We start from the raw sequence: 23,785 nt of genomic DNA on the forward strand, positions 1-23,785 counted from the left end.
TTATGTAATAGTACTATTCTGTTTAATGGAAGTGAGCTTAACTTTGGTTACACATGTTTTATGGCCTTCATTCTTTGCTTTAAATCACCAACTTACAAAATGAACTTAGCCAGAACATAGACTGACAACAGTGAATCTATTCAAGGCATTAAAGATGGGACTATACGATTTTGTATACTAAAAAAAGATAAAGGTTTTGACACCTATTTCTAGAATGAGTCATTACTTATAACAAAATCTCTTCAAGACAGAAGGTTGGTCACTGATATTTTTTGAGCTGTGATTCTGAAACAACAAGCACATTAATTTCAATGATACAGTTTGTACAATTTGAAATATTTTCCAAACCATCAGAATAAAACAGCTGCTACAGGCAAATGTCTGATCCTTATTAGTTCCTGTTAATATAAAACTGAAAACAGTTGTTCAGGTTAGTGTGGACTCACTTGTTATTGGCTGAGTGGAAGTCTGCGCACTTGTTGGTTCTGATGTACTTGTTTGTGGAGTGGTGGACGTAGAGGTTGGTATTGTAGTTGTTGGTTGTACAGATGAAGATGTTTCAGTTGGAAGAGTCAAAACACTTGAGGTAGCTGTCAGAAACAAGATCAATGTAAAGTGATTTTTATAAAAGCAGGAGCTCAACTATGCTCATCTTTCATTAAAACAAGATTCTATTTCCTTTAGATTGAAGGTTGCCAGTTTCACTCAGGATGCCTTTTGGATTCATAAGTGGTGAAATGTTATTTTACTTACTGTGATTATGAGTCAACATTGTCTAATCTGCTTTTGATTCAATCATAAAATCAGGAATTAATTGGATTAGTTGTGCCCTCACCAGCAGGAAATTGCTGCTAAAGAAGAGATCTGATGCTTTCCAATTCTTGTTTGTCATACTGTTCAGACGTGAGATGTTAAAATGTGAGAGGTGTTTGTTTTATGACAGTTAGAATATGAAAGGATTCACTAACAACAAAATGTAGCAGGTTATTTTGAATTGTGCGTAGGTTGTGCTAACCAATAGTTCTGTTGTCTCTGAGTTTTCACTTGAATGTTTCAGCAGCACTTACTATTAATGTAGCCTTCAGTCACACAAACAGCCTTCTTGCAGTTGACATAGAATTAATTTATTATACAATAAAACTATTTTGTTTCTTTGAGAGAGTTTAACATCTGTGCAATACTTTGTGTATATATCCTGTTCCACTTTGAATAATAGTTTACCAAGCTAAATTAACCTCTACTCCAGTCCATGACAGTGAATCTAATAATGGCACCAAAGAAAGAGCCACTGGACATGATTACATGGGATAGTGTATCGACAAAGATGGGCATTTTGAGATTTATAGCAACATCATACTATGATTTACAATCAGTAAAATTTTGAGGAATGATGTTGTTTGCTGTTGTTTTCCCAACTTTGGCAGGAGTTGTATTATTTTCCACACTTTAAAAATAAAAGAGCTGCTGCAGAAAAGGTGTCAAACTTTAACAGTTGCTATTGTTAGAGAATGGAAAACAGTTATTCAGGTTAGTGTGGACTCACTTGCTGTTGCTGGAGTGGAAGTCCGTGTACTTGTGGGTTCTGATGTACTTGTTGGTGGAGTGGTGGACGTAGAGGTTGGTATTGTAGTTGTTGGTTGGACAAATGAAGATGTTTCAGCTGGAAGAGTCAAAACACTTGAGGTAGCTGTCAGAAACAAGATCAATGTAAAGTGATTTTTATAAAAGCAGGAGCTCAACTATGCTCATCCTTCATTAAAACAAGATTCTATTTCCTTTAGATTGAAGGTTGCCAGTTTCATTCAGGATGCCTTTTCTATTCATAAGTGGTGAAATGTTATTTTACTTACTGTGATTATGAGTCAACATTGTCTAATCTGCTTTTGATTCAATCATAAAATCAGGAATTAATTGGATTATTTGTGATCCCACCAGCAGGACTTTGCTACTGTAGAAAAAGATCTGATGCTTTCTCATTCTTGGTTGTCATACTGTTTAAATGTGAGATGTTGAAATGTGAGAGGTGTTTGTTTTATGACAGTTGAGAAATCAAAGGATTCTCTAACAACAAAATGTAGAGTCGATCTAGCAGGTTATTTTGAACTGTGCGTAGGTTGTGCTAACCAATAGTTCAGTTGTCTCTGGGTTTTCACCTGAATGTTTCAGCAGCAGCAGCCTTCGGTCACACAAACAGCCCTGGTGCATTTGAGATATAATTAACCTATTATACAATAAAACTATTTTGTTTTTATGAGAGAGCCTAACATCTGTACAATACTTTGTGTACATATCCTGTTCCACTTTGAATAAGTAGTTTACCAAGCTAAATTAGCCTCTACTCCAGTCCATGAATGTGAATCTAATAATGGCACCAAAGAAAGAGCCACTGGACATGATTTTATGGGATAGTGTACCAACAAAGATGGGCATTTTGAGATTTATAGCAACATCATACTATGATTTACAATCAGTAAAATTTTGAGGAATGATGTTGTTTGCTGTTGTTTTCCCAACTTTGACAGGAGTTGTATTATTTTCTACACCTTTAAAATAAAATAAAGTTTGAGAAAAGGTGTCAAATTTTAACAGTTCCTGTTGTTAGAGAATGGAAAGTAGTTATTCAGGTTAGTGTGGACTCACTTGTTAATGCTGGAGTGGAAGTCTGCGCACTTGTTGGTTCTGATGTACTTGCTGGTGGAGTTATGATTGTGGAAGTTGTTATTGTAGTTGTTGATGGTGGAGGTGTTGAAGATGTTTCAGCACGAAGAGTCAAAACACTTGAGTTAGCTGCAAAAACAAAATCATTGTAAGCTTTTAAAAAAATAACAGCAGCTCCACCATGAAATTCCTTCATAAAGAGCCATGTTTCAATTTCTTTGGATAAAAGATTGTTGGTTTTGGTTCGAACTGCCTTCAGTGTTCAGAGATTGTGAAATTTTATTTTACTTGCCACAATTTGGAGCCAATAATGCCTAAGCTGCTTTTAATTCAATCATAAAATGTGACATGAATTGAGTTATTTTTGATACCATCAGTAGGAAATAATTGCTAACAAATAGATCAGATGCCTTCTAATTCTTGTTGTTATCAAACTGTCTGCTTTTCTTGAGATTGTTGCTGTGTTCTCACTTGTAAATATAGGCATGGAAATCTCTGTACTTGGTGTAGTTGTGGAAAATGTATCAGCAGGAAAAATTGTGGAGCCACTTAATATATAAAGAAAAGCAAACTTCACGGTTGTATCAGATGATGAGCTGAATTTTGTTTTATTCATTTGTGAGATATGAGTGTTTGCTGGCCGGTCAGAATTTAATGCCTGTCCCTAGTTGACTTTGAGAGGATAGTGATCAGGTGCCTGCTTGAATCAATACAGTCCACATTCTGTGGGTTAGAGGGACAATTCCAGGATTTTGACCCAGCGACATTGAAGAAACGGCATTTTACGTCCAAGTCAGGATGTTGAATGTCTTGGAGGGGAACTTGCAGGTGCTAGTGTTCCCATGTATCGGCTGCTTTTGACCTTCTGGATGGAAATGGTCATGGGTTTGGAAGGTGATGTCTGAGGATCACTGTTCAATTTCTGTAATTGTTCAATGTAGATAACGCACATGGCTACTGCTGAGCATTAGTGGTGGAGGGATGTTTGTGCAAGTGATGCCCATCAAGCTAGCTGTTTTTTACTGGATGGTGTCAAGCTTCTTGGGTATTGTTGGAACTGTACTCATCCAGGCAACAGGGGAGTAATCCATCACACTCCTGACTTGTGCCTTGTAACTGATGGACAGGCTTTGGGAAACAGGAGGTGAGTTACTTGCAGCAAGATTCCTAGCCTCTGACCTGTTCATGTAGCCCAAGTCCAGTTGAGTTTCTGGTCAATGGTAGCCCCAGGCATGTTGACAGTAGGGAATTCAGTGATGGTAATACCGTTGAATGTCAACAGGTGGCAGTTATATTGTTTCTTATTGGTCAATGACTGGCAAATGTGCAGCACAAATGTTATTTGCCACTTATCAGTCCAAACCTGGATATTGTCCAGATCTTGCTGCATTTGAACATGGACTGTTCAAAAGTGATGAAGGGAAAGTGATTGATGTGAAAGCTAAAGATGGTTGGGCCCAGGACACTGGCCTGAGGAACATCTGCAAAGATGGCCTGGAGCTGACCTCCAACAATGACAATAATCTTCCTATGTGTCAAGTCTGATTCCAGCCAGCAGAGAGTTTGCCCCATGATACTCATTGATTCCAGTGTTGTGAGGGTTCCTAGATTGGATTAGATTACTTACAGTGTGGAAACAGGCCCTTCGGCCCAACCAGTCCACACTGACCTGCTGAAGCGCAACCCACCCAGACCTATTCTCCTACATTTACCCCTTCATCTAACACTATGGGCAATTTAGCATGGCCAATTCACCTAACCTGCACATTTTTGGATTGTGGGAGGAAAGCGGAGCACCCAGAGGAAACCCACGCAGACACAGAGAGAATGTGCAAACTCCACACATAGAGTTGCCTGAGGCAGGACTTGAACCCAGGTGTCTGACACTGTGAGGCAACAGTGCTAATCACTGTGCCACCGTGCCACCCAGAACACAACCTTGATGTTTAGGGCTGTCACTCTCACCTCACTCTGGAATTCAATTTGTTTGTCCATGTTTGAACTAAGACTGTAATGAGGCCAGGAGCTGAGTGGCTCTGGTGGAACCCAAACTGAGCATTTCTGAGCAGGTTATCGATGAGCAGGTGCTGCTTGGCAGCACTATTGATAACATCTTCCACCATTTTACTGATGCATCAAGAGTAGACCAATGGAATGGTAATTGGCCGGGTTGGATTTGTGATGCTTTTTATGTACAAGACATAGCTAGGTAATTTTCCACATTGTCAACTAGATGCCAGTGTTGTAACTGAACTGGAAGAGCTTGGGTCTGGGAGCAACAAACTCTAGAGCAAAAGTCTTCAGCACTATTGCCGGAATGTTGTTCTTTGCAGTATCTAGTGTCTCCAACTATTTATTGATATCACATGGAGTGAATCAAATTAACTTAGGACATTAGATTAGATTCCCTACAGTATGGGAACAGGCCCTTCGGCCCAACAAGTCCACACCGACCCTCCAAAGAGTAACCCACCCAGACCCATTCCCCATGTTTACCCCTGACTATGGGCAATTTAGCATGACCACTTCACCTAATCTGCACATCTTTAGATTGTGGGAGGAAACTGGAGCAATCAGAGGAAACCCACGCAGCCATGGGAAGAATGTGTAAACTCCACACAGTCAGTCACCCGAGGTGGGAATCAAACCTGGCTCCCTGATTCTGTGAGGCAGCAGTGCTAACCACTGAGACACCGTGCCGCTCCCATGTATACATAACATGTATCTGTGATGCTTGGAACTACTGGAGGACGCCGAAATGGATCATGCACACAGCACTCCTAACTGAAGATTTTTGCAAATGCTGCAGCCTGAAGCACTGGGCTCTTCCATCATTGAGGATGGGGATATTTGGAGAGCCTCTTTCTCCAGTGATTTTTTAAATTGAACACAACCATTCAAAACTGCCTGTGGCAGGATGACAGAGCTTGAATCTGATGCATTGGTTGTGGGATTACGTGGCTCTATCTATTACTTGCTGCTGACATTGCTTAGCCTGCAGGTAATCCTGTTTGGTAGCTTCAACAGGTAGACACCTCATTTTCAGGTATTACTGATGCTGCTCCTGGCATACCTCTATTCACTTTATTAAATATCCCATGTAATGGAATGATGTTCAAATCTGAGATATATTCATTATGTAGACAAATAATATATCAACTTTTTCACCACAAGCAAGGAAATTCTATCTTGCAGGTTAGTTTGTACAGATTCAAAAAGGTGGAACCTTTTGTTCAGTGTCTGTGTTTTTACCAGGATGTTTCAGCAACAGTAATGTGCAGTTAATTTTAAATATACAGGTAGTTCTTTTTTAATGCACGTTGATTAAACATGATCTGGTTGTGATTTGTGAATTGCGGACCCGTTTTTTTAGAAAGTGAACTACGTCCTCTGTAATGCGATTCCATCTCCAGCATGAGCTGAACACCAAAACCCAGACTGAGGATCCTCTGCCTGCAAAATGCACATTCAGTGTGTTCAGCTGAAACAGGAATGCAGTCAGCTCTGCAAGCCTTGAAATTGAGCTTGAAGCTGGGAATTGGAGTCTATTCTTAGGCCTCACGCAGTCAGTCGGATTACACACTTTTTGGTGAAGACCTTTGTGAAAGATATTATGCTGTAGTCGGTGATTACAGTGTTAACATGTTAAATTTACAATGTTATTTCATTAAAATAAATGATTTAAACATTTACCTAGACTGTGCTATGGCTCGTGTTCTTGTTTCAATTTCTTCAGATATTCTTGGGGGTTCACCAGAGCCCTGCTACTCCCACAAGCGCCATTATTTATTGCACGATTTTCTAAAACACGATGTCACACAGGAACGCAACTACCAAGATATCGGACAACCAACTGTATTCACAGAACACGGAAAGGACTCATTGATTCAACATATATAGGACCTATATTGTACTATTGTGTTTCCTAACAGTGAGTCTGACATCAACCATACCACTCAGGTGGGTATCCTTCTTCACTTTGACTCAGTCATTTACGAAATGGAATTGCCCAGAACATGAGAAGATAACAGTGAATATATTCAAGTCATTAAAGATGGGATCAGTTGATGTGACAATATGATATTTTGCACTGACTCAGACCAGGGATTCGACACGTGTCAAAAATATGGAATGACTTATAATAAAACCTCTTTTAAAAAATGAAGTAGGTAATTGCTGCTTTTCCAGCTGTGATTATGAGGCAATAAGTCATATTACCAGAATTCTGCATACCTGTTGGTTCTGATGTACTTATTGGTAGAGTTGTGGATGTGGAAGGTGGTATTGTCATTGTTGATTGTACAGATACTGAAGATGATTCAGTCAGAGTAGATATGGAAGTAATTGATGCACATGCGCACTAAAAATAAAAATTTAATCTTGATTCCCAACACAAACTGATTCCTAATTGTGCCATGTAGTATCGGAAATTTAAGTTCTGAACCAAGTTTGTTATGCCTGATAGCCACTCTTGTGAAACAGTTAGTGCATTCATAGCTAGCACAGTCAGACAATTTCAATGTTAATATTTGAAGGATTTGAAATATTTGTGAATCTTCAAATACAGTTGCAGCTGCAGACCAAAGTCTGATGCTTATTACTTCTTGTTGTTATCGACTTGGAAAGAGTGGTTCAGTTTAGTGTAGACTCACTTCTTATTGGGGGACAGCAACTCTGCATACCTGTTGGTTCTGGTGTACTTGTTGGTGGAGTCGTGGATGTGGAGGTTGTTGTTGTAGTTGTTGATGGTATAAATGTTGAAGATGATTCAGTAGGAGCTGTTGTTGAAACACTTGATGTACCTGTGCAATACAAAACAAAATTTAGCTTTTAATTACAACAGTGATTGAATCATAACTGTGAAAGAGTGAGAACTGCAGATGCTGGAGATCAGAATTGAGAGTGTGGTGCTGGAAAAGCACAGCAGCTCAGGCAGCCTGAAACATCGATTTTCCTGCTCCTCAGATGCTGCCTGACCTGCTGTGCGTTCCAGCACCACACTCTCAACTCTGAATCATAACTGCCTCACACAATATGATCATGTTCCATTTTCAGTGGAATGTATATATGACAGTCAGTCTATGAAAAATGAAGCTTATTTGTAGTTGGTGCATTCAGAGAGTTCATACATAAAGTTTTCACGAAAAAGAAATGATTGTGTCCATCTAACATGTTAGTTTTGTCATTTCATGGGAGTTCCTCTCGCACCAACCCCAATGAGTTTTTCCTCTCACCCCAATCCAACCAGTACCCTTCCACTGACACTCTTATTCGCCTGGCTGAACTGGTCCTGCCAATCCTCCCACTTTCTCCAAACCAATGGGGATGCCATGGGCACCTGCATGAGCCCCAGCTATGCCTGCCTCTCATTGGGTACTTGGAACAGTCCATCTTCCAGTGTTACACTAGCACCAGTCCCCACCTTTTCCTCTGCTACATCATTGACTGTATCAGCACTACCTCAGGCTCCCATGAGGATGTTGAACAGTTCATCAATTTCACAAACACCTTCCACCCAATCTCAAATTCACCTGGACCATTTCTGACACCTCTCTCCCCTTCCCCTGGAACTCTCCATCTCAATCTCCAGTGACCAACTGAGTATAGACATCTACTACAAACCCACCGACTCCCATAGCTATCTGGACTACAACTCCTCCCTTCATGCCTCCAGTAGAAATGCCATTCCTTATTCCCAATTCCTCTGCCTCTGCCACATCTGCTCCCAGGAGAACCAAGTCCAACAGGGAACATCCCAAATGGCCCCCTTCTTCAAAGACTGCAATTTCCCCCTCACACATGGTCGACGATACCCTCCAGCATATCTCCTCCATGAGCCCACCCCTCCAATCGCAACAGGGACAGAACCCCCCTTGTCCTCACCTTCCACCCCTCCAACCTCGGGATACATCGCATCATCCTACGCCACATCCGCTACCTGCGAACAAATCCCGCCACTAGGGATATATTTCCCTCCTCACCCCATCAGCGTTCAGTAGAGACCATTCACTCTGTGACTCCCTTATCAGATCCATGCACCCTCCCCCGCCACCAGCCCTCACACGATCCCTTGAACTTTCCCTTGTTACCACAAGAAGTGCAAAACCTGTGCTCACACCCACAAACCCCCCCCAACTCCGTCCATGACCCCAAAGGACCTATCATGTTCACCCCCACCTTCACCTACCTATCACATTCCCAGCTACCTTCCCCCCAGCCCCAGCCCACTCCCATTTACATCTCAGTCCCCCGGTCCACGAGCTTCATTCCTAATGAAGGGCTTATGCCTGTAACATCGATTCTCCTGCTCCTCAGATGCTGCCTGACCTGCTGTGTTTTTCCAGCACCACACTCTCGACCCTGATCTTCTGAATCTGCAGTCCTCACTTTCTCCTGGAATGTGCTAACCAATCTTTCAGTTCTCTCAGAGTTTTTTCCACCTTTCTGCATGTAGAGCATGGAACAAAGAGCATGACTGTGCAGTGCAGGCCCTTCGGCCCTTGATGTTGTGCCGACCTGTGGAACCAGTCTGAAGCCCATCTAATTACACTATTCCATTTTCATCCATATGTTTATCCAATGATCATTTAAATCTACTTAAATTTGGTGAGTCTACTGCTGTTGCAGATAGTATGTTCCATGCCCCTACCACTCTCTGAGTAAAGAAATTGCCTCTGACATCTGCCCTATATCTATCACCCCTCAATTTAAAGCGATGCCCCCTTGTGCTAGCCATCACCATCTGAGGAAAAGGGCTCTTACTGTCCATCTTATCTAACCCTCTGATTATCTTATATGTCTCAACTGAGTCACCTCTCAACCTTCTTCTCTCTAACAAAAATGGCCTCAAGTCTCTCAGCCTTTCCTCACAAGACCTTCCCTCCATACCAGGCAACATTCATGTAAATCCCCTATGAGCCCTTTCCAAAGCTTCCACATCCTTCCTATAACATGGTGACCAAAATGGTACACAATACTCCAATTGCAGCCGCACCAGAGTTTTGTGCAGCTGCAGTATGACCTCATGGCTGAGACACTCAATCCCTCTACCAATAAAAGCTAATACACCATATGTCTTCTTAACAACCCTATCAACTTTCAAGGATTTATGCACATGGACGCCAAAATCTCTCTGCTCATCTTCAATTCCAAGAATCTTACCATTAGCCCTTTACCCTTTATTCCTTTTGCTCCTTCCAAAGTGAATCACCCTCACACTTTTCTGCTTTAAAGTCCATTTGCCACTTCTCGACCCTGCTCTGCAGCTTATCTATGTCCCTCTGTAACCTACAACATCCTTAACTCTACTAATCTTAGTGTCATCCACAAATTTACTAACACATCCTTTTCCACCTTCATCCAGGTCATTGAAGAAAATGACAAAGAGCAGTGACCCCATAACAGTTCCTTGCGGTACACCATTAGTAACCGATATCCAGGATGAACATTTCCCATCAGCCACTACCCTCTGCCTTCTTTCAGCTAGCCAATATCTGATTCAAACCACACAAAATCACCCTCAATCCCATGCCTAAGTATTTTGTGCAATAACTGACCGTGGGGAAGCTTAACAAACATCTTACTGAAATCCACATGCACCACATCAACCACTTTACCCTCATCCACCTGCTTGGTCACCTTCTCAAAGAACTCAATAAGGTTTGTGAGGCATGACCTACTTTCACAAAACCATGTTGACTATCCCTAATCAACTTATTCCTCTTAAGATTATTATAAAACCTATATTTATAATGCTTTCCAAAACTTTACACTCAACCAAAGTAAGGCTTACTGGTCTATAAATACCAGGGTTGTCTCCACTCCCATCCTTGAACAAGGGGACAACATTTGCTATCCTCCAGTCTTCTGGCACTATTCCTACAGACAATGATGACATAAAGATCAAAGGCTCTACAATCTCTTCCTTGGCTTTCCAGAGAATCCTAGGATAAATCCCATCTGGCACAGGAGACTTATCTATATTCACACTTTGCAGAATTGCTAATAACTCCTTCTTGTGAATCTCAATCCTATCTAGTTTAGTAGCCTGTATCTCAATATTCTCCTCGACAACATTGTCTTTTTACAATGTGAATACTGATGAAAAATTTTAATTTTGCACTTTTCCTATCACCTCGGAATCCACGCACAACTTGTCACAACTGTCCTTAATTGGACAATATCTTACTCCAGTCTTTCTGTTATTCCAGATACACCTATAGAAAGCTTCAGGGATTTCCTTGATCGTGTGCAGAATTAATGTGCATTTACAATGCAGTTTGGCGCAGCAATGACTATCTTGCATTTGAGGTAAAGTGCATTCATTGTATAATGTTACTATTCTCGTTATTGGGATTGTGCTAAACCTTGTTCAAAAATGTTCTACGGCCATCATTCTCCACTTTGAATCTCTAATTTAGAAAACCAACTTGGCCAGAACATGGATTGATGTCATTGAATCGATTGAAGTCATTAAAGATGGGACCCATTGTTGCAACAACACGATTTCGTGCACTGATTCAGATCAGTGTTTTGACACATATCTCAAGAATACATCATGACTTATAATACAATTTCTCTTTTAAAAAGTGGTCAGTAACTGCTGCTCTTCCAGCTGCGATTCTGAGGAACAAGTCATATTACTGGAAGTCTGCATACCTGATGGTTCTGATGTACTTGTTGGTGGATTTGTAGATGTGGAGGTTGGTGTTGTAGTTGTTGATTGTACAGGTGTAGAGGATGATTCAGTAGGAGTAGATGTAGAAACACTTGATGTACCTGTGCAATAATAATCAATTATTGATTCCAAACATAGTCTGACTATTAACTGAGGCATGCAAAGTCAGCGAGTTAAATTGAGAACCAAATTTGTGATGCCTGACAGCCATTCTGTAAAAGAGTTAATACATTTATTGGTGATACATTTGGACACGTACAACATTAAAGCTTTCAATAAAACAAAATATTCTGTCCATCGAGCAGGTTAGATTCTTCTGTTCCCTGGATGAGCAATCTTTCAGTTCTCTCTCAGATTTTTTCTAGCTTGCTTCAAGTGCACAAACTCTTAAATTTAGCCCACATTTGCAACAATGACTATCGTACATTTGAGATAAAATGCATCTAAAAGTTTATACTCTCCTCTGTTCATTGGGACTGACCCTAACTTTTCTCAAACATGTTGCATGGCCATCGTTCTCCACTTTCATTCACTAATTTACAAAACCAACTTTGCCGGAACATGGATTGATTTTTTTGAATCTATTAATTTCATTAAAGATGGGACCAGTTGAAGTGACCGCACAATTTTGCATCCTGACTTAGATCAGAGTTTCAACATGTATTTCAAAATGTATCAAGACTTTAAGCAAAATCTCTTATCAGAAATGTGGTTAGTCACTGTTCCTTTTCCAGCTGTGATTCTGAGCTGACATGTCCTGTGACCCTTACTATCAATGATAATATTTGAAGGATTTGAAATGTTTCCCAAACTATCAGTATACAATAGCTGCAACAGAGAAATGCCTGATGCTGATTAGCTCCTGGTGCTACCGAACTGAAACCAGTTGTTCAATGTGGCATGGACTCACCTGTTATTGCTGGAGTGAAGGTCTGTGTACTTGTTGGTTCTGATGTATCTGTTGGTAGAGTTGTGGATGTGGAGGTTGTTGTTGTAGTTGTTGATGGTACAGATGTTGAAGATGATTCGGTCGGAGCAGTTGTTGAAACACTTGATGTATCTGTGCAATACAACAAAACACAATTGAGCTTTTAATTACAGCATTGATTGTACCATAACTGCCCCATGCAATGTGATCATGTTATATTTTCAGCACAACATGTTATGTATGTTAGCCAGTCCATGAAACGTGAAGTTCATTTGTAGCTGGTGCACTTGGAGAGTTCATATGTAAAGGTTTAACTAAAAAACAAATGATTGTGTCCATCCAGCAGGTTAGTTTTGTCAGTTCCTGTGATGTACTAACAAATCTTGTGTTTCTCTTTGAGTTTGTAACACATTTCTCCATGTGTAGAATTACTATGCATTAACACTTCAATTTGATTCAGCAATGACTATCAAGCTTACATACCTGTTGGTTCTGATGTACTTGTTGGTGGAGTTGTGGATGTGGAGGTTGGTATTGTAGTTGTTAGTTGTACAGTCACTGAAGATGATTCAGTAGGAGTCGATGTCGAAACACTTGAGGTACCTGTGCAATAAAAATCAAAATGTAGTCTTGATTCCCAACATAAACTGATTCTGAATTATGCCATGTAGTATCGGCAAATTAAATTCTGAGTCAAGTTTGTTATGCCTGACACCTCTCTGTGAAAGTGTTAGTGCATTCATTTCTGGCACATTCAGACAGTTTCAATGTTAATGCTTGAATGATTTGAAATATTTTTGAATTTTCAGAATACAGTTGCTCCTACAGGCCAAAGTCTCATGTTTATTAATTCTTGTTGTTGTCAACATGGAGAGTGTGGTTCAGTTTGGGGTGGAATCACTTTTGATTGGTTGACTGGAAGTCTGTATTTCTGTTGGTTCTGATGTACTTGTTTGTGGATTTGTAAATGTGGAGGTTGGTATTGTAGTTATTGATTGCACAGATACTGAAGATGATTCAGCAGGAATAGAGGTAGAAACACTTGATGTACTGTGCAGTAAAAATCAAACTTAGATTTTATTTCCAACATAACCTGCCTCTTAACTGAGTCATGCGATGTCAGCAAGTGAATTTCTAAACCAAATTTGCAACCTCAGACAGCCATCTGTGAGGGAATTAATGAATTTGTTGCCAGTACATTCGGACAGTTGTGACATTAAGTCTTTCAATAAAATAAAATATTCTGTCCATCTAGCAGATTAGATTCTTCTGTTCCCAGGACGTGTAAAACTATCTTTCAGTTCTCTCTCAGCTTTTTCCTGCTTGCTTCAAGTACACAGTTAATGTGCACTAACTCTTGAACTTAGCCCACATTTACATCGCTGACTATTGTGCATTTGATATAAAATGCATCTGTAAGTTTATACTCTATGCTGTTTATTGGGGCTGAGACTAACTAATGCTAAACATGTTGCATGGCCACCTTTCTCCACTTTTAATCATGAATTTACAAAACCAACTGAACCAGAACATGGGTTGATGGTTTTGAATCTATTCAATTCATGAAAGATGGAATCCAGTTGAAGTGACTGCACAATTTTGCCTACTGACTTAGGTCAGGGTTTGAACATATGTATTTCATGACTTTCAGCCAAATCTCTTTTCAGAAATGTGTTTAGTCACTGTTCCTTTTCCTGTGATTCTGCCCAAAATGTCCTGTGACTCTTACTATTATAGATAATGTTTGAAGGATTTCACATGTTTCCCAAACCATCAGTATATAAACCTGCAATAGAGAAATGGCTGATGCTGATTCATCCCTATTGCGACTGAACTGAAACTGGTTGTTCAGTGTGGCGTGACTCACCTGTTATTGGTGGAGTGGAGGTCTGTGTACTTGTTGGTTCTGATGTATCTGCTGGTGGAGTGGTTGATGTGGAGGTTGTTGTTGTAGTTGTTGATGGGACAGATGTCGAAGATGATTCAGTAGGACCAGTTGTTGAAACACTTGATATTCCTGTGCAATACAAAGCACAATTTAGATTTTCATTACAACATTGACTTAACCATAAGTGCCCTGTGCAGTGTGAGCATGCCACATTTGCAGCGGAATTTGTTATGTATGAAAGTTACTCCATGAAAAGTGAAGTTCATGTGTAGCTGGTGCATTCGGAGAGATTGTATGTGTAGTTTTCACTTAAAACAAATTATTGTGTCCATCCAACAGGTTAGTTTTGTCAGTTCCTGGGATGTACTCACCAATCTTTCAGTTCCCTCTGCGTTTGTGTCACATTCTTCCATATGCAGAATTAATGTGCATTAACACTTCAATTTGGCCCAGCAATGACTACCATGCATTTGAGATAAAATGCATCCATTGTATAATGTTGCTGTTCTCTTTATTGAGACTACAGTTAACATTGGCCAAAAATGTTCCATGACCATCATTCTCCACTTGGAATCACTAATTTAGAAAACCAACTCAGCCAGAACACGGACTGATGTCATTGAATCTATTCAAGTCATTAGAGATATTAGCCGAAAATGTGTTGCTGGTTAAAGCACAGCAGGTTAGACAGCATCCAAGGAATAGGAAATTCGACGTTTCGGACATAAGTCCTTCATCAGGAGTCCACTGACTCAGATCAGGGTTTCACCACGTATTTCTCGAATATGTCATGACTTATAATAAAATCTCATTTAAAAATTAAAGTAGGTTGCTGCTGCTTTTTCAGGTGTGATTCTGAGGCAACTAGCCAAATTAAAGCAAGCTTACATACCTGTTGGTTCTGATGTACTTGTTTGTGGATTTGTAGATGTGGAGGTTGGTATTGTAGTTGTTGATTGCACAGATACTGAAGATGATTCAGTAGGAATAGAGGTAGAATCACTTGGTGTACTGTGCAGTAAAAATCAAATTTAGATTTTATTTCCAACATAACCTGACTCTGAACTCAGCGAGTCGTGAGTTCATGGAATGCCCTGCCAGTAACAGTGGTGGACTCTCCCTCTTTATGGGCATTTAAATGGGCATTGGATTGGCATATGGAGGAAAGTGGGCTAGTGTAGGTTAGGTGGGCTTGGATCGGCGCAACATCGAGGGCCGAAGGGCCTGTACTGCGCTGTATTTTTCTATGTTCTATGTTCTATATTAACTGAGTCATGCAATGTCAGCAAATGAATTTCTGAACCAAATTTGCAACCTCAGACAGCCATCTGTGAGGGAATTAATGAATTTGTTGCCAGTACATTCGGACAGTTGTGACATTAAGTCTTGCAATAAAATGAAATATTCTGTCCATCTAGCAAATTAGATTCTTCTGTTCCCAGGACGTGTAAAATAATCTTTCAGTTCTCTCTCAGCTTTTTTCTGCTTGCTTCATGTACACAGTTAATGTGCACTAACTCTTGAACTTAGCCCACATTTATATCAATGTCTATTGTGCATTTGATATAAAATGCATCTGTAAGTTTATACTCTATGCTGTTTATTGGGGCTGAGACTAACTAATGCGAAACATGTTGCATGGCCATCTTTCTCCACTTTTAATCATGAATTTACAAAACCAACTGAACCAGAACATGGATTAATGTCTTTGAATCTATTCAATTCAGTAACGATGGAATCCAGTTGAAGTGACTGCACAATTTTGCCTACTCATTGAGATCAGGGTTCCAACATGTAATATCAGAACATATAACAAAATCTCTTTTCAGAAATGTGGATATCACTGTTCCTTTTGCAGCTGTGAATCTGAGCCAAGCAGTGCTGTGAACCTTACTATCAATGATAATGTTTAAAAGATTTCAAATGTTTTCCAAACCATTAGTTTGCAATAGCTGCAAGACAGAAATTTCTGATGCTTCTGAGTTCCTGTTGATACCAAACTGAAACCCCTTGTTCAGTTCGGTGTGGACTCACCTGTTATTGGCGGAGTGGAGGTCTGTGTACTTGTTGGTTTGGGTGTATCTGCTGGTGGAGTCGTAGATGTGAAGGTTGTTGTTGTAGTTGTTGATGGGACTGATGTTGAAGATGTTTCAGTAGGAGCAGTTGTTGAAATACTTGATGTACCTGTGCAATACAAAACAAAACTTTGCTGTTAATTACAGTATTCATTTAACTGGCCCACGCAATTTGACATTGTTACATTTTCTGCTGAATTTGTTATGTAAAACAGTTAGTCAGTGAAATGTGTAAGTTCATTTGAGCTGTTGCATTCGGAAAGTTCGGACGTAAAATGTTCACTTAAAAACAAATTATTGTGTCCATAAGCAGGTTGGTTTTGTCAGTTCCTAGAATGTAGTCGCCAATCCTTCCGTTTGCTCTAAATATTTCCCACATTTCTCCATTTGCTGAACTAATGTGCATTAACACTTGAATTTGGCCCAGCATTGATTATCATGCATTTGAAATAAAATGCATCCATTATATAATGTTGCTCTTTCTTTTATTTGAACTGCGGATAACTTTTGTCGACATGGTGCATGGCCATTGCTCTCCACTTTCAGTCAGTAATTTACAAAAATATCTTAACCAGAACATGGATTGATGGCATGGAATCTAATGAATTCATTAAAGATTGGACCAGTTGTTGTGACAACACTACATTGTCCACTGATTCAGATCAGGATGTCGACTTGTATTTCAAGAATGTGCCATGACTTATAATAAAATCTCTTTTCAAAAAAGGGGTAAGTAACTACTGTGTTTCCAGCTGTGATTCTGAGGCATGACATCATATTACTGGAAGTCTGCATACCTGTTGGTTCTGATGTACTTGGTGGTGGATTTGTGGATGTGGAGGTCTGTACTGTAGTTGTTGATTGTACAGCCTTTGAAGATGATTCAGTCAGAGTAGATGTAGAAACACTTGATGTACCTGTGCAATAAAAATCAAACATTAGACTAGATTTCCAACATAACATGACTCTTAACATAGCCATCTCATGTCAGAAAGTTAAATTGCAAGCCAAATTTGGAATGCCTGTAAAAGAGTTAATGCCTTTGTAGCTGGTACATTCAGACAGTCGCTACATTAAATCTTTCAATAAAATAAAATATTCCGTAAATCTACAGGTTAGATTCATCTGTTCCCAGGACGTACATACCAATCTTTCAGTTCTCTCACAGTTTTGGCTGGCTTGCTTCATGTGCACAGTTAATGTGCACTAACTCTTAATTTTAGCCCACATTTACAACAATGACTATTGTGCATTTGTGATAAAATGCATCTGTAAGTTCGTACTCTACTCTGCCTTCTGGGTCTGAGACTAACTTATCTGAAATGTGTTGGTTGGCCATCGTTCTCCACTTTCAATCACTAATTTCCAAAAACAACTTAACCAGAACAAGGATTGATGTCTTTGAATCTATTCAATTCATTAAAGATGGAATCCAGTTGAAGTGACTGCTCAATTTTGCGTACTGCCTTAGACCAGGGTTTCAACATGTATTATCATAATATATAAGAAAATCTCTTTTCAGAAATGTGGATATCACTGTTCCTTTTGCAGCTGTGAATCTGAGCCGAGCAGTGCTATGAACCTTACTATCAATGATAATGTTTAAATGATTTGAAATGTTTTCCAAATCATCAGTATGTAAGAGCTGCAAGAGAGATATTTCTGATGCTTCTTCGTTCCTGTTGACACCAAACTGAAACCCGTTGTTCAGTTCGGTGTGGACTCACCTGTTATTGGCGGAGTGAAGGTCTGTGTACTTGTTGGTTCGGATGTATCTGCTGGTGGAGACGTGGATGTGGAGGTTGTTGTTGTAGTTGTTGATGGGACAGATGTTGAAGATGATTCAGTAGGAGCAGTTGTTGAAACACTTGATGTATCTATGCAATACAAAACAAAATTTTGCTTTTAATTACAATCTTGACTGAACCATAACTGCCTCACGCAATGTGACATTGTTACATTTTCAGCTGAATTTGTTGCGTAAAACAGTTAGCCCGTGAAAAGTGTAAGTTCATTTCAGCTGTTGCACTCGGAGGGTTCAGATGTCACGTTTTCCATTAAATGCAAATTATTGTGTTCATGAAGTAGGTTAGTTTTGTCAGAGTTTTTTCCACCTTTCTCCATGTAGAACATGGAACAAAGAACATGACAGTGCAGTGCAGGCCCTTTGGCCCTTGATGTTGTGCCGACCAGTGGAACCAGTCTGAAGCCCATCTAATTAGATATTCCATTTGCATCCATATGTTTATCCAATGATCATTTAAATCTACTTAAATTTGGTGAGTCTACTGCTGTTGCAGACAGTATGTTCCACGCCCCTACCACTCTCTGAGTAAAGAAATTACCTCCGACATCTGCCCTATATCTGTCACCCCTCAAATTAAAGTGATGTCCCCTTGTGCTAGCCATCACCATCTGAGGAAAAGGGCTCTTACTGTTCAACTTATCTAACCCTCTGATTATCTTATATGTCTCAACTGAGTCACCTCTCAACCTTCTTCTCTCTAACGAAAATGGCCTCAAGTCCCTCAGCCTTTCCTCACAAGACCTTCCCTCCATACCAGGCAACATCCTAGTATATCCCCTCTGAGCCCTTTCCAAAGCTTCCACATCCTTCCTATAATGTGGTAACCAAAATGGTACACAATACTCCAAGTGCAGCAACACCAGAGTTTTGTACAGCTGCAGCATGACCTCATGGCTGCGACACTCAATCCCTCTACCAATAAAAGCTAATACAACATATGTCTTCTTAACAACCCTATCAACATGGGTCACAAATTTCAAGGATCCATGCACATGGACGCCGAAATCTCTCTGCTCATTTCATTACCAAGAATCTTACCATTAGCCCAGTACTCTCTATTCCTATTGCTCCTTCCTAAGTGAATCAGCTCACACTTTTCCACTTTAAAGTCCATTTGCCACCTCTCGACCCTGCTCTGCAGCTTATCTATGTCCCTCTGTAACCTACAACATCCGTAACTCTACTGATCTTAGTGTCATCCACAAATTTACTAACACGTCCTTCTCCACCTTCATCCAGGTCATTGAAGAAAATGACAAATAGCAGTGGTCCCATAACAGTTCCTTGCGGTACACCATTAGTAACCAATATCCAGGATGCAAAATCAGTGAGTTAAATTGAGAACCAAATTTGTGATGCCTGACAGCCATTCAGTAAAAGAGTTAATACATTTATTGGTGGTACATTTGGACACGTACAACATTAAAGCTTTCAATAAAACAAAATATTCTGTCCATCTAGCAGGTTAGATTCTTCTGTTCCCTGGATGAGCAATCTTTCAGTTCTCTCTCAGATTTTTTCTGGCTTGCTTCAAGTGCACAAACTCTTAAATTTAGCCCACATTTGCACCAATGACTATCGTACATTTGAGATAAAATGAATCTAAAAGTTTATACTCTCCTCTGTTCATTGGGACTGACCCTAACTTTTCTCAAACATGTTGCATGGCCATCGTTCTCCACTTTCATTCACTAATTTACAAAACCAACTTTGCCAGAACATGGATTGATTTTTTTGAATCTATTAATTTCAATAAAGATGGGACCAGTTGAAGTGACCACACAATTTTGTATCCTGACTTAGATTAGAGTTTCAACATGTATTTCAAAAGTGTATCATGACTTTAAACAAAATCTCTTTTCAGAAATGTGGTTAGTCACTGTTCCTTTTCCAGCTGTGATTCTGAGCTGACATGTCCTGTGACCCTTACTATCAATGATAATATTTGAAGGATTTGAAATGTTTCCCAAACTATCAGTATGCAATAGCTGCAACAGAGAAATGCCTGATGCTGATTAGCTCCTGGTGCTGCCGAACTGAAACCAGTTGTTCAATGTGGTGTGGACTCACCTGTTATTGCTGGAATGAAAGTCTGTGTTCTTGTTGATTCTGATGTATCTGCTGGTGGAGTTGTTGATGTGGAAGTTGTTGTTGTAGTTGTTGATGGTACAGATGTTGAAGATGATTCAGTCGGAGCAGTTGTTGAAATACTTGATGTATCTGTGCAATATAAACACAATTGAGCTTTTAATTACAGCATTGATTGTACCATAACTGCCCCATGCAATATGATCATGTTACATTTTCAGCACAGCATGTTATATAAGTCAGCCAGTCCATGAAAAGTGAAGTTCATTTGTAGCTGGTGCACTTGGAGAGTTCATATGTAAGGTTTTAACTAAAAAGCAATGGGTTGTGTCCATCCAGCAGGTTAGTTTTGTCAGTTCCTGTGATGTACTAACAAATTTTGTGTTTCTCTTTGAGTTTGTAATACATTTCTCCATGTGTAGAATTACTGTGCATTAACACTTCAATTTGGCCCAGCAATGGTTATCATGCATTTGAGATAAATGCATCACTACATCATGTTGCTGTTCTCTTCACTGAGACTGCCGTTAACATTGGCCAAAAATGTTCCATGACCATCATTCTCTACTTGGAATCACTAATTTAGAAAACCAACTCAGCCAGAACACGGACTGATGTCATTAAATCTATTCAAGTCATTAGAGATATTGTCCACTGACTCAGATCAGGGTTTCACCACGTATTTCTCGAATAAATCATGACTTATAATAAAATCTCATTTAAAAATTAAAGTAGGTTACTGCTGCTTTTTCAGGTGTGATTCTGAGGCAACGAGCCAAATTAAAGCAAACTTACATACCTGTTGGTTCTGATGCACTTGTTGGTGGAGTTGTGGTTGTGGAGGTTGGTATTGTAGTTGTTGGTTGTACAGACACTGAAGATGATTCAGTAGGAGTCGATGTAGAAACACTTGAGGTACCTGTGCAATAAAAATCAAAATGTAGTCTTGATTGCCAACATAAACTGATTCTGAATTATGCCATGTAGTATCGGCAAATTAAATTCTGAGCCAAGTTTGTTATGCCTGACAGCCTCTCTGTGAAAGAGTTAGTGCAATCATAGCTAGCACATTCAGACAGTTTCAATATTGATGCTTGAATGATTTGAAATATTTTTGAATTTTCAGAATACAGTTGCTCCTACAGACCAAAGTCTCATGTTTATTAGTTCTTGTTGTTGTCAACATGGAAAGTGTGGTTCAGTTTGGGGTGGACTCACTTTTGATTGGTTGACTGGAAGTCTGCATTTCTGTTGGTTCTGATGTACTTGTTTGTGGATTTGTAAATGTGGAGGTTGGTATTGTAGTTGTTGATTGCACAGATACTAAAGATGATTCAGTAGGAATAGAGGTAGAAACACTTGATGTACTGTGCAGTAAAAATCAAACTTAGATTTTATTTCCAACATAACCTGACTCTTAACTGAGTCATGCAATGTCAGCAAGTGAATTTCTAAACCAAATTTGCAACCTCAGACAGCTATCTGTGAGGGAATTAATGAATTTGTTGCCAGTACATTCGGACAGTTGTGAAATAAAGTCTTGCAATAAAATAAAATATTCTGTCCATCTAGCAGATTAGATTCTTCTGTTCCCAGGACGTGTAAAACAATCTTTCAGTTCTCTTTCAGCTTTTTCCAGCTTGTTTCATGTACACAGTTAATGTGCACTAACCCTTGAACTTAGCCCACATTTACATCGATGACTATTGTGCATTTGATATAAAATGCATCTGTAAGTTTATACTCTATGCTGTTTATTGGGGCTGAGACTAACTAATGCTAAACATGTTGCATGGCCATCTTTCTCCACTTTTAATCATGAATTTACAAAACCAACTGAACCAGAACATGGGTTGATGATTTTGAATCCATTCAATTCATTAAAGATGGAATCCAGTTGAAGTGACTGCACAATTTTGCGTACTGACTTAGGTCAGGGTTTGAACGTATGTATTTCATGACTTTCAGCCAAATCTCTTTTCAGAAATGTGGTTAGTCACTGTTCCTTTTCCAGTTGTGATTCTGCCCAAAATGTCCTGTGACTCTTACTATTATAGATAATGTTTGAAGGATTTCACATGTTTCCCAAACCATCAGTACATAAACCTGCAATAGAGAAATGTCTGATGCTGATTAGTTCCTGTTGCGGATGAACTGAAACCCGTTGTTCAGTGTGGCGTGACTCACCTGTTATTGGTGGAGTGGAGGTCTGTGTACTTGTTGGTTCTGATGTATCTGCTGGTGGAATGGTGGATGTGGAGGTTGTTGTTGTAGTTGTTGATGGGACAGATGTTGAAGATGATTCAGTAGGACTAGTTGTTGAAACACTTGATATTCCTGTGCAATACAAAGCATAATTTAGATTTTCATTACAACATTGACTTAACCATAAGTGCCCCATGCAATGTGATCATGCCACATTTGCAGCGGAATTTGTTATGTATGAAAGTTACTCCATGAAAAGTGAAGTTCATGTGTAGCTGTAGTTTTCACTTAAAACAAATTATTGTGTCCATCCAGCAGGTTAGTTTTGTCAGTTCCTGAGATGTACTCACCAATCTTTCAGTTCCCTCTGGGTTTGTCCCACATTCTTCCATATGCAGAATTAATGTGCATTAACACTTCAATTTGACCCAGCAATGACTATCACGCATTTGAGATAAAATGCATCCATTGTATAATGTTGCTGTCCTCTTTATTGGGACTACGGCTGACTTTGGTCAAGAATGTTCCATAGCCATCATTCTCCACTTTGAATCACTACTTTAGAAATCCAACTTAACCAGAACATGGACTGACCTCATTGAATCTATTCAAGTCATTACAGATGGGACCAGTTGTTGTGACAACATGATTTTGTGTACCGACACAGATCAAAGTTTTGAGACTTATTTCAAGAATGCATTATAATAAAATGTCTTTTTAAAAATTATGTAAGTAAGTGTTGGGTTTCAGCTGTCACTCTGAGGTAATAATCATACTACCATAAGTTTGCATACTTGTTGGTTCTGATGTACTTGTTGGTGGAAATGTGGATGTGGAGATTGGTATTGTAGTTGTTGATTGTACAGATACTGTCGATGATTCAGTAGGAGTAGATGTAGAAACACTTGATGTACCTGAGCAATAAAATTAAAAAATTAATCTTGATTCCCAACATAAACTAATTCTTAATAACATAATGAAAAGTCGGCAATTTAAATTCTCAGCCGAACTTATTATGCCTGATCGACACTCTGTGAACCAGTTCGTGCATTCACAGCTGTCACATTCTGACAATTTTGATGTTAATGTTTGAAGGATTTGAAATAATTTTGAGTTTTCAGGATACAGTTACTGCTCCAGAACAAAGTCTGATGTTTATTAGTTCTTGTTTTTATCGACAAAGAAAGAGTGGTTCAGTTCGGTGTGGACTCACTTGTTATTGGCGTAGTAGAGGTCTGTGTACTTGTTGGTTCTGATGTATCTGCTGGTGGAGTCGTGGATGTGGAAGTTGTTGTTGTAGTTGTTGATGGGACAGATGTTGAAGATGATTCAGTTGGAGCAGTTGTCGAAACACTTGATGTACCTGTGCAATACAAAGTTGAGCTTTTTACAGCAACATTGACTGAATCATAACTGCCCCATGCAATGTGATCATGTTACTTTTGCAGTGGAATTTGTT

At 39.5% G+C, this 23,785-nt stretch overlaps 1 protein-coding gene across 1 annotated transcript in view; it reads right to left on the minus strand.

The window, feature by feature from the left end:
- The window catches only part of LOC132821728 (mucin-2-like), a 109,703-nt gene that overhangs the window by 18,119 nt on the left and 67,799 nt on the right, over positions 1-23,785 (minus strand). The window contains exons 23-38 of the mRNA XM_060834436.1: positions 23,540-23,689; positions 23,121-23,240; positions 22,309-22,458; positions 20,921-21,040; positions 20,104-20,253; positions 17,954-18,103; positions 17,024-17,143; positions 16,186-16,335; positions 14,131-14,280; positions 12,747-12,866; positions 12,246-12,395; positions 11,317-11,436; positions 7,341-7,460; positions 2,641-2,787; positions 1,544-1,687; positions 447-590 (exon numbers count right to left, since the gene is read on the minus strand). Of these exons, the coding sequence (XP_060690419.1) occupies positions 447-590; positions 1,544-1,687; positions 2,641-2,787; positions 7,341-7,460; positions 11,317-11,436; positions 12,246-12,395; positions 12,747-12,866; positions 14,131-14,280; positions 16,186-16,335; positions 17,024-17,143; positions 17,954-18,103; positions 20,104-20,253; positions 20,921-21,040; positions 22,309-22,458; positions 23,121-23,240; positions 23,540-23,689 (2,205 nt within the window). The remainder of the gene's footprint in view (positions 1-446; positions 591-1,543; positions 1,688-2,640; positions 2,788-7,340; positions 7,461-11,316; positions 11,437-12,245; positions 12,396-12,746; positions 12,867-14,130; positions 14,281-16,185; positions 16,336-17,023; positions 17,144-17,953; positions 18,104-20,103; positions 20,254-20,920; positions 21,041-22,308; positions 22,459-23,120; positions 23,241-23,539; positions 23,690-23,785) is intronic.

The sequence above is a fragment of the Hemiscyllium ocellatum genome, chromosome 13 (genome assembly GCF_020745735.1).
Source record: "Hemiscyllium ocellatum isolate sHemOce1 chromosome 13, sHemOce1.pat.X.cur, whole genome shotgun sequence".
Lineage (NCBI taxonomy): Eukaryota > Metazoa > Chordata > Chondrichthyes > Orectolobiformes > Hemiscylliidae > Hemiscyllium > Hemiscyllium ocellatum.